Here is an 11,635-nt window from a genome sequence, read left to right as displayed (position 1 = left end):
TGTAGGGAAGTAAAAGCCATTACACTGGCACACAATGGCTGAGGCACTCAGCACAGAAAGTGGGTATCAATACTCGTGGTTCCTGTTTCCCCTTTACAGGTGTGGGGAATGGACTGTTAGCAATCCCAAACAGAAAAATCTTCCTTTGTTCTAAAGGTGTGTCGCCCTCTCCTGGCTGCAGGGTTGATCAGCACATTGCAGGCTCCGATTTGGGCTGGGTTCACATTTTAATTGTATTCCTTGTTGCATTAATTTTGTAGTAGCATATTGAGTTCTTATGAAACATTTTAGCATTTTTTTTTATTATGAAGAGCTGTAATCTGAAGTTAAAAATGGAAAGTTGTTTATGGGAGGAGTAGTTTAAATCACACAGTGTACATTAATATAATTTATTTTATCAAGATTCCCAGAGAGTGAAACTGGTGTAACATATTTCCTTCCTGTAGAATGAGATGGGGAATCCGGGACCCAGTAAGTCTCTGGTGAGTGTTACAAGCACTTTGTTTGAGATCTCAAAATTGGAACTTGCTCAGACAGAAAAAAGAGGCAGGTTGCGGTAGTTCGAGTTTCTTTAATAGAGTAGTAGAGAAACTCTCCCCACAACCTTCTGTTTGAAGCCCTTACCCTCTAATGCGCAGGCGGAACATGCGCAGTGAACCCATTTTAAAAAAGATCCGGTGTTCTATTTGTATTGTTTTGTGTTCAGATTGTGAAACTATTAATACTTTGAAGCGCCTGGCTTGTAGAATATTTCCGCCCGCGCCCCCCGCCCCATCTCTGGTGGATTGCTTCTTGTTCTCAGCTCTTAGGGGGCTTAACGTCTCTCAGCTTTGGCGATAACGCTTGAGAATCGGTCCGCGGAGTGACACGGGATGTAAAAAACCCGGAAAAGCTCAAGGGTCAAGATGGTGGTTATAAAACCGACCGCTGTGGTGATCGGTAAGCAGCTACATGTATCAAAATAACTCTGGAATTTCGTAAAAATAAGGCCTACTTGGGTCTTAGTTTTTAGGTAGGCAGGATCAGTGCGCCACTGAGAGAGACCAAATCATATTTTACGTATTAGCATCCGAGCTGACATGGATTCCGGAACCGACGGCTTCCTACCGCCACCTGAGTGCCCAGTGTTCGAGCCTACCTGGGCTGAGTTCCGAGACCCGCTTGACTACATCGCGAAAATCAGGCCCATAGCCGAAAAATCGGGCATTTGCAAGATCCGACCGCCCGCGGTAAGCCTCTGAATCAAAATTTATAGGGGGTGGCTTTTGGATTGAGTTCAGGGTTACTACAGATTTACAAGGCTTTAGATGTAGAGCTACAAACTCGTAGCACTTAGCTGAATCCTCCTTTGTTTGTTAATTTCTTATTATTTAAACGTCTGACTAGAACACCCTCTCGTGAAAAAAGTTCGTATCGGGTCCTCAGACTTCGTGGAGTTAATCATTATTGAAGAAACGAAAAGATCTTCGAAATTGATTCTGCACTGTGCCACTAGTTATATGGATTTTTATGTCTTACACTTAACATTAAAACAAATTTTAATGTATTCAGAAGTAATTGTTATGTAACTGAAGCAACGAAAACTTACATGAATTATTTGTTAACCACAGGACCTAGGATTATTTCGTTTTCTCATAGAACTACGGCGTTTGTAATAAACAGAAAACAGTAGGGTGGCATTTCGAGTTCTTCCGACCAATCATACTGATATTATTTTACTTAGTGACCTCTCCTCTTAACTTAATATACTTAGCACTACTAATTGAAACAAATGTTTGCTAAATTAAGAGTGCAAACTGAAAAGAACCTAGGCCATCACTTTAAATAATTAATAGGATATTCCAAGTGTATGTCAGCTTTAATGGCATAGTATTCATTCATTACATACTTATTGAGACTATAACATTTGCATTTTTCTATTTGCATAGTTATACTTTTCTCAGTATTATGCTTAGCTTTTCTAAGAGTAGGAAGAGATAATGATCTACGTTTGAAAATAAACAGTTTCTTAACAATATTTACTTCATCTCAAAACTCCAGTGGGCCATTTTTTTACTAGATGCGTCATTTTAAACTCAGCTTTTAGGCTGTTTGTGGGAATTTCTTTTTTTGTTTTACTGTTTGCAGTGTTTTTCGAGGAGACATACCAAGTAGTGTTTTGCATTCTATAACCTCTCCTCCCCCCTCAGTTATCTCATGCTAAAGAAGCAACTATTTGAGCACTTGGGGCAAAAATAGCAACCTGAATTATCTTAAAAGAGAAGGATGTTAAAATTGAAACAGTTGATTCTCGCTAATCAACATCTTCGTCTTTTACTGTGCCATAATCATTTTTTGTTTATTTCTAGGACTGGCAGCCTCCCTTTGCAGTAGAAGTTGACAACTTCAAATTTACTCCTAGAATCCAGAGGCTAAATGAACTAGAGGTAAAAGGGAAGTCACCTCTTTATAGTGAAAGCTGAATTCTGATCTCATTTTACTTGTAGTTTTACTGCAGTTAAAAGAACTTAGGTTTTGAAATCAAGTATATTTTGGTTATAACTCAGCTTAGTTGTTTCCCAAAATATTTGTTGATCTTGCATAAGGTCTTTTCAAAATTTTAAGACATGAGAGTTTAAGTTTTTAGAGATGAGCAAACTAAAATTAGAGCTGTCACATAGATACTACCTTTTCTGTTTTTTTCACCCCATACTCATATTTTATCATTTTGGATTTTTCCTGATTTGTCAAATAGTTCAGAGCAGAAATATGGTCTTCTAAATTTCCAGCTAAATTAGGTGGTTGTAGTTGTTCTTTTTGAATAAAATACATTGTTTAGGAATGGGTCAGAATAAGTAGTAGAGGTAGAACTTGTTTATTAAAGCAGTCACGGGGATATATTCCACTTAGTATTAAATATGGGAAAGGTAATGAATGGTTCAGCATTTTTTTTTGCTATTAGAAATTACTGAGGTAACGGAGGGAGAGTTCAGAAAAGGGTTTCACTTCCAATTTTTTTGACATAGAATCAGAAAATATTTTATTCCCTTCACTCAAATGGATATCTTAAGGAAGATATTAGCTTGAGCCTAAATAGTCTTGTTCAGGCTTCATTAACTTAGCCCAAGAGTAATGCTTTAAAGTTTAAGATAGAGGATTTTCGACTCAGCATCGCCTTCTGCAGTCTATCAGATGAAAGAGTTGGCATATTTGAGCTTTTTATAGACCTTCGTGGTGATTTAGGCAGTAAAGCCTAGGCTGTAGCCTAGTAGAGAACTGAAGATAGTTCAGAACAATAGTACCATCCACTTTATATTTTACTAAAGTCAGGTTAATGAGTAAGCCAACCTGATGGGGCTCTCTCTTCTCTAGGCTGAGACCAGAGTGAAACTGAACTATTTGGACCAAATTGCAAAATTCTGGGAATTCCAAGGTTCTTCATTAAAAATTCCCAATGTGGAGCGGAGGATCTTGGACCTCTACAGCCTTAGTAAGGTAAGGGTAATTCTATCTTCAAAAGGGAAAACAAGCCCTTGGCTGGTATACCCTGTATGTTGTGTCCTTGGGCAGAAAAGATGAGAACATAGTACATGTTAACATTTCTTGGCAAAGTCTTTTGAGTTTTGTTTTGAAATGCTTGGAACAGCCTAAATTTTTAGGCCTAATTGCTATTTTTAGGTCCCTCTAGTCTGCTTACAGTTAACCTGTAGTCTTTCTTATCCTTTCAGATTGTGATGGAGGAAGGGGGCTATGAAGCTATCTGCAAGGACAGGCGGTGGGCCCGAGTTGCCCAGCGTCTCCGTTACCCACCAGGCAAAAATATTGGCTCCCTGCTAAGATCTCACTATGAACGCATCATTTACCCCTATGAAATGTTTCAGTCTGGAGCTAATCTTGTGGTGAGGGTCCTTAGCTGGTTTGGGTCCTTAGCTGGTTTGGGGCCTAATGTGATTTGCTCTTTCGGCTGTCTACCCTCTCTTGGTTGGTCTCTCTCCTGAGTTCAAGGTTTAAACTCTTAAGTTCATTGATAGAATTAGAACTTCTAGGAGGCCCTGGAAAATATTCTGCAGCTTATGTGAAGAAATTTTGTACCTGCTAGGCTAGCTAGATAAGGACTAGAGTGTCCTTTCCCTTTGTCTTAGATCATTGTTGTGTAATAGGATCTTTTTATGGACAAGATCTTGGGCCTATTTTAGGTCATCCTTCATGAAAGAGATAATTATAAAATTATCTTATGCACTTATTAAACTTCTTGAGCATGGTTCAGATAAAGTGAGTTTAGGGTTAAAGCATTGGTATTATTTGCCCTTGACTTGAGTAGGAACTGATTTAGCTGGTATCTTAAATAATAAGTTTTTAAGTTTTATTATCTGTAAAGCCCTTTTTAAATGCATATGTATATATGTGTAAAAATATATACATGTTTTTATCTAGTCTACATAATTCTGTTAGATTTGATGTTTTTATTACCGCTTTTTCAGACAAGGACATTGGAACAGAACAAGAGGTCTCTTATGTTCACAGACCATACACAGAGTAAAAGAATTAGAAAAAAAAAAGTAAAAGTGGAAGACTAAATGTCCAGGTTTAGATCTACCAGTATGCTTCCAAAGACAATGTTGTTTTTATACTCTAATGCTTATACATAAGAAAAAGTATATGTAAGATATAATTTCTCTACTTGGAGAGGAATTCTCATAAGAGCTTGTCATTCTACAGGATGAGAAGGGGCTAGATTTGTTTAGAATGAAGTATAGTTTTCATTGTCAGAGATTTAGAATGAAGGAATACTTTATTTGTTGATTGTTAATGTGACTCAATTCCTGATCCTAGATTTTTTTTCCCCAGCAGTGTAACACTCACCCATTTGACAGTGAAGATAAAGACAAGGAGTATAAACCCCACAGCATTCCCCTTAGGCAGTCTTTGCAGCCTTCCAAGTTCAGCAGCTATAGTCGCCGGGCAAAATGGCGACAGCCTGATGTGAGTGTCTTTTTTTTTCCTTCATAAATTGCCAGAGTTCTTCTGGGACTTGCTTTGGGAGACAGTTCATTTGTGTAAAACATTGTGATTTATTTATTTATTGTTAAACCTATAGCTGTTTCAAAAATGAATGAATTGAAATGAGAGTTATTTGGTTTCATAGTTCTGGTTTGCAATATTTTTATAGTTTACCTTTTACAGATTTTCAAAAGTAAACGTATAGTCTCCTAATATCATTTTAGGAGTTAATATTTGTGAATCTTGAGATGAGTTCCACAAAGCACACTATATAGTTGTTTGTTTAATAACTGTTGGTTTTTGTTCTGTGTTCTTTTATGAGATGGTTAGTCAGGTGTGGTCAGAAGTGAACCAACAGAGGTTTAGGAAACAAAGTTTATTATGTTTAGGAGATAGGGCTTGCAACACAGTCCACAGTGGGAAGCATAAACGTGAGTCAGGAGGCAGAAGGGGCAGGAGTGAGGGGAGAGCCTTGGTGGTGGGCTTCGTTGAGGTTTCTAGGGGAAGGGCAAGGCAGGACAGGGTTAGAGGTTAGGATTGCCTGATCTGAACAATTTTGGCAGGCTTTAACCTATAGGGGTAGTTCTTAGTTGCCTAGCACCTGGCTAAGACAGAGGAATGTTGTCTCCTAGAGTGCAGGAGACAGAGGACTTAAAGCTTCAGATTAGTTTGTTATATATCCAAGACATACTATGTGCTGGCTTATTTGCTATGTAGAAAAATTGGCTATCAGAGGACAAATCACTGTACTCAAAGATTTTCAAGATTTCAAAAATAGAGAAAAAATGTAAACAATACAGTCTTAAATTTTCTTAAGACTGTTTTGTATGTCCACATATACATAAAAATTTGGATGTGCTGTTCCTTTGAGTCCATAAATTTTACTGAAAGAGAAGCACTTGTGAAGCCACATGCTAGCTAGAAAAAGGACCAGGTTCCGGGGCATGCAGTCTAAACCTGCAGCTGCTGGACTAAATGGAGAGACAGACGTGTCTGCTGTCCTGGGGTTTCTGCTACTCTTTCATAAGACGAGTTTGGGGAATAAAGATATAAGTTGTTCTGAAAAGATTTACATTGGCTGTGGACAAGGGGACAGGGGATAGTGAAGAAGAAAAAGTTTCAGGCTAGAGTAATTCACAAGGAAGAAATGTCTGCTGTTTCTGGATCGGTTGTGGGCCACAGTCTGGAAACTTCGTTGGTAAGCAAGAGGTGGTGCTTGCTGCCTGGTGGTGGGCTGTTCTATGTAAGAGCCGAAAGAGCCTCTTGAAGTGGACTCAGAGTTTCAACATACATTCAGCCTTGAGCAATCTTTTGTTACTTTCAGCCCAGGGCTCTGTGAACTGATTACCTTTCCTTGTCTCTTCCTCCCACTCTCTGGCTAGCTGTACTTGATGGCAGCCTAGAAATATTCTCATTCTCTTATCAATTTTTATTGCTGAAATACTGTAAAGAAGGATTAAGGTGTGTATCCAAAGTAATTGGGTGAATATTAATAATAAACCTAAAATATTTTCGCATTAGAATGAATAAAGAAATAGTAATCCAGGTCAGGTTATTAAAAGTCAGATTCTGAATTTCATTAGCAGTTCAGTTCTTTATAACAAAAAGTGTCTGAAAATAAGTTGAATAAGAAAATGAGCATGTTATAACTTGGAAGTCAGTAAAATTTGAAAGTTGTAAGTATAAGCCAATGGAACACATTCCTTTCAAAATCTGACAGTCTTTAGACACTTGTTTTCTGAAGACAGGACTATTTACTTTGCTGGAAAGGTTTTTTAAATTCTTGAAAACTGTCTGGTTATTAAACCAAATAATAAATTGGTTGGACTTTCAAAACATTAAAGAAAAAAAGTTGTAGGTTAATTCTGTATAGAGCAGAAAACAAGTAAAGCTAGTAATAGAAATTATGAAGATGAGCACGTCTTTTCCATTTTATACATTAGTATATGTTAAAAAAGTTAATAGTAAGATGTCTAAAAGGTTAAGAGTAATACTGTGTCATTTCATATTTTAAAACAATCTCTTAAAAGGTATATACTTTGCTAGAAAAATGTTAAGGTAATATGTAATATATAACATGATGTAATTAACATGTAATTAATATGTAATTTAAAAGTATAATATAATGTCATGGTATCTAGAAGTTACATGCCTACAAAACTGATTAAATCTTCTTTCGCTTCCTGTTTTCAAGCTTCTTTTATTAACCCTAATTAACTATTTTAGTTCCATTGAAAGACAAGTTATAATGGTATACACAATTCCCCTAGAAACAATAGGCATATCTCACCACAGAAGACCATAAGCATTAGTGTCAGTGAGGAGGTAGATAGGAAGTGCAGGGAAAAGGCATAAGCCACAGTCTTTGTTGGAGTTTTTCTCAGGAAAGGCAAGGCGCAGAGTAGGGCAGACATTTAGAATTAGCTAGTTTGAGTAATTCGCAGGCTCTGGGGCATAGGGACTATCCTTAGTTATTTGGTACCTGGCTATGGGTTGATTTAGGGCAGGGAAAATATCTTCATGTCTGAGAGTTAGATGAGTTCAATGAGGGTATGGACTTTTGTATATGAAAAGCATACTCACCTACATGTTGTTTACTGTCTCTAGGAACTGGCTAGCCCTGGAAGGGAGAGTGTCCTAAGAGTAGCCAAGAAGCATCTTCTTGCCCCAGATATGTTAAAACACCCTAAGATATAGAAAATTTATAAAAAATAATTATATAATTGTTCATAATACCAAAAAATTGAATCATGTCAACGTTGTATAATAAAAGCATAGGTTAAATTATTTCTGGAATAACATAGTAAAAAAAGCTATGGAACACATATAGATATAGATATAGATCTATATATGGGGGGAAGGGATAATGTATATGTCTCTCCAGCTCAGAAATTTTATTCTCGAACATACTTTTATTTTGAGCTGTGTTTCCTCTAATCATCTTGATCATTGGGAAATTATGCTTACTACCACCATTATGTTCCCAGTTAACCCAGTGTTTTTCATACACAATTTATATTATTTCCTGCATAAATTATTTTGGGAGTACAACAAAACCAAATTTGTTAGGTGTGTTGGAACATAGATAAAAAAACATATGGTGCCCACTAAAAATAAATATATGATGACTATGGTATAATATGCTATATGTGTTTTTTGACATAATAAGTTTCAAATTTCCCATTATGGGGAGAAAGAAGTTTTCTAATGATCTGAATTACAAACAGAATAGGGACCTTCCTATTTTACCATTTGCATCTTCAGTTGCAGAAAGAGACCTGTTTATAATATACTTATTGAACTGTCTAGTATATTTTATATTTTATGATTTTAAGCTTTTTTTTTTTTTTTTTTTTTAACATAAAATGAGGAAAGAAATTTCTCTGTGTGTTCCTACTTAGCCGTATTTTATCCACAGGTAAAAAATGTGTCATCAGTAAACATTTGAAAATGGGTGGAGTCTTTTGATTAATTTTAATCTATGTGGTTTCTTTCACCTTTATAAGATCTGGGATATTTTGCAAATATGAAAGTCTAGATCTTGCCTAAAAAATTATATTTACATATTTAAAATCATTTTCTTGTTTGAATCCTGCTTTAATAGCCGGTGCCCACTGAAGAGGACATTAAGAAGAATCCGGAGCTGAAGAAGTTGCAGATTTATGGAGCGGGCCCCAAGATGATGGGCTTGGGCCTTATGGCCAAGGATAAGACTTTACGGAAGAAAGGTGAAGTGTAATAGACTGAGATACAATATGAGGAATAAAGTACTAACGTGCCATTGGATAGATGATTTGTTTATTTTGATGGAGAATAGGTTTATTTTCGGATTTTTTTCTTACTTTCTTAGATAAAGAAGGGATCATATGCCCCCACGCTATTACAATGAAGGAGGAGCCAAGTGGGGATGGGAAAGTGATGTTAACATTGCCCAAGGAGGACTTGAATCACAACCTAGAGCCTTGCACCAAGAGGACCAGGCGTCTACAAAAGAATCACTGCAGTGCCCAGTTTGTAAGGACTCACCTGTGATTTTATAATGTTTTTGAACTTTAAAGACTAGGTGGAAACTAAAATTAATTCCACTTTTCTTTTTCTTTCCATCCGTTTACATCTGACCCCTATATTATGAAGAGACTGATAGCCAGGAAAAGGAAGAAACATACTCAAGTTGTTACAGTTAGGAGCAAAATTTATGTCAGCTATTTTTTAGACCAGGAATATTCACCAAATTGCTATAGATTTTGAACTCCTGTAATAACCATTTTCTGAATGTCTTAATATGGTAGGAGAGAATGTGACCAAATATAAATTATGTGAAAAAGCAATTTGTTTTGGCAAATGCTTCAAGACTCTCAAAGCCTCATGTTATATAGTAGTGCCTCTCTTCTATGATATTGCTTTACTTCTGTCTTTTATATGTATAAATCTTTGTCCCTTTTTCCTACTCTTACAGAAAGATTTTTACAATCTCTTTAAGTATTCTAGAGTTTCGACATTTACATAAAATGGTAAATTTCCTTTCTTGATTGTCCTCTTTCCTCTCTGGCTAATTTTACTGTGTTCTTATTTTTTGTTTGCTCCTATCTACTCTGTAAATGTTGATATTCTCAGAAATGTTTATCTTTAAGCAGATTACTGTTTTGAACTCCAGTTTCCTCTGTTTCTCTTTAATTATCTCACATGATCACTGAGTGATCATCTTTACTGTCCCCAGTTGATCAGGTGTTTCTCATGCTTTAGACTGTCACAAAATCCAGGCTTGGGAATCATTTATGATTTTTCTGTTACCCCTACATCTAGTTGATCACCCAGTTCAGATGCTTTTTATTTTTATTGCAGTATAGGGTACATACACAAAAATACGTATATTAGTTTTACTTGTTTTTGTCCTTTAAAAAAGTAGTATACAATACATAATCTCGTATTGGCTTCTTTGTTCAGTATTAATGTTTGAGAGATTCGTTTGTATTGTGTAAGTTCTCATTGTATTATTAAGCACAATTTTAGCTAACTTCACTATAGTTTTTAATCTGTTTTACTGTTCATGAAGGGGTTTTTTTGGTAGTTTTCAGTTTGGGGCTACTACAAATTTATGCTGCTGTTAAAGTATATGCCTTTAGTATAACTCATAAGCTTATATGTAGGTGTTTCTGTTGTATATATAAGTAGGATTGGAATAGCCGTGATAGAGGGTCATCACTTTATATACATATGTAAGTATATGCAAGTTTACATATGTTTGTGTAAATATTTACAGTCTGTGCTAGCTAATAACAATGTTATTCTCTGAATGATCCATGCTAGTTTATACCTTTATGACGTGGTTATATAGTATTGAGCCTTCCATAAAGAGTCTCCTTTGTGCCTCTCAAAGCACCTTAACTATAGTTTTTTCTTAATATGTTATTTAGTAATTATTTCTGTCCCCTCCTCTTTTCCATAAGATTGAGAACTCATGGATGAAGTCAGAAATAGAACATTGCATAGTTGTTGACCGGTGGTAGGTGTTTAAAATGAATAGCCTGGAAACCTGAAGTAAGGTATCATGGAGTAAGCAGCTTATATTTTTATTTATTTATCCTGTTAGATTGACTCATATGTTTGCCGAATATGCTCCCGAGGGGATGAAGATGATAAACTTCTTCTCTGTGATGGCTGTGATGACAATTATCACATCTTCTGCCTATTGCCACCCCTTCCTGAAATCCCCAGAGGGGTTTGGAGGTGCCCAAAGTGTATAATGGCGGTAAGGCTTATCTAACATAGATGTTTTCAATTTAGTTCTTGGTAATACTTCTATTAGGTTTAGATTAGCTTTCATTGACATAGTAAGCAAGAATGGTTGGTCATATTAACAGCAGGGTAGTAGAGACTTAAGCAAGACAGAGAAGAAGGATTATAATCCAGATCACATGAACCATAGGAAACAAAACAAAATATGTGTAGTGGATACCAAAGAAACTTAACCTACCTAGAAACAGTAAGAAAGGTGGAGATACAACTTGAGATATATCTGTAGCTTTTTTTTTTTTGGTTCTTTGCCTGTTGCTTCTGTCTTGTTAAGATATTTTATGTTTCAGGAGTGTAAAAGGCTCCCTGAAGCCTTTGGCTTTGAGCAAGCCACCCAGGAGTACACTTTGCAGAGCTTTGGTGAAATGGCTGATTCCTTCAAGGCTGACTACTTTAACATGCCTGTACATGTATGTGGTTCTGGAATGGGACATAGGGATTGATATCTGATACTTGTGCTCATGGGAACATAGGGTCAAAGTAATGGGCTGTGGTCATTTTTATACCTGTTATCACAGATGGTACCTACAGAACTTGTGGAAAAGGAATTCTGGAGGTTGGTGAGCAGCATTGAGGAGGATGTGACAGTTGAGTATGGAGCAGACATTCATTCTAAAGAATTTGGCAGTGGTTTTCCTGTCGCCAGTAGCAAAGGGAACCTGTCCCCTGAGGAGGAGGTAATACAGATGGTAATTCATATTAATAGTTTGGCTAGGGAAAGTCATTTTAGCATTTTGAAAGGATTCTGTTCCTATGGGACCTTACTCACAGTGCTATTTTCACATATTAGGGATAAAGGTGAAGTTTAATGACATTGCATGATCTGTCAGTTACCCAGAATTTGTGTAGTTACTATTATTAC

At 36.4% G+C, this 11,635-nt stretch overlaps 1 protein-coding gene across 9 annotated transcripts in view; it reads left to right on the top strand.

The window, feature by feature from the left end:
* The first annotated feature begins 676 nt into the window (after nt 1-676).
* Nucleotides 677-11,635, top strand: part of LOC102887656 (lysine-specific demethylase 5D) — a 41,102-nt gene continuing 30,143 nt past the window's right edge. For 2 of the 9 annotated variants that reach the window (XM_025044284.1, XM_006908331.3), the window contains exons 1-10: nt 677-1,229; nt 2,349-2,426; nt 3,352-3,474; nt 3,708-3,878; nt 4,831-4,962; nt 8,585-8,708; nt 8,831-8,994; nt 10,571-10,729; nt 11,064-11,183; nt 11,292-11,450. In XM_025044284.1, the coding sequence (XP_024900052.1) occupies nt 1,080-1,229; nt 2,349-2,426; nt 3,352-3,474; nt 3,708-3,878; nt 4,831-4,962; nt 8,585-8,708; nt 8,831-8,994; nt 10,571-10,729; nt 11,064-11,183; nt 11,292-11,450 (1,380 nt within the window). In that variant the 5' untranslated portion in view covers nt 677-1,079. Of the gene's footprint in view, nt 1,230-2,348; nt 2,427-3,351; nt 3,475-3,707; nt 3,879-4,827; nt 4,963-8,584; nt 8,709-8,830; nt 8,995-10,570; nt 10,730-11,063; nt 11,184-11,291; nt 11,463-11,635 lie in introns of all 9 variants that reach the window. The other 7 variants (XM_006908332.3, XM_015586587.2, XM_015586584.2 and 4 more) reach the window with 6 other exon arrangements.

The sequence above is a fragment of the Pteropus alecto genome, unplaced genomic scaffold, assembly GCF_000325575.1.
Source record: "Pteropus alecto unplaced genomic scaffold, ASM32557v1 scaffold453, whole genome shotgun sequence".
In the NCBI taxonomy this organism is placed as follows: Eukaryota; Metazoa; Chordata; class Mammalia; order Chiroptera; family Pteropodidae; genus Pteropus; species Pteropus alecto.
Note: the sequence above shows the minus strand (reverse complement) of the source record. Positions and strands in the feature narration are given on the sequence as shown.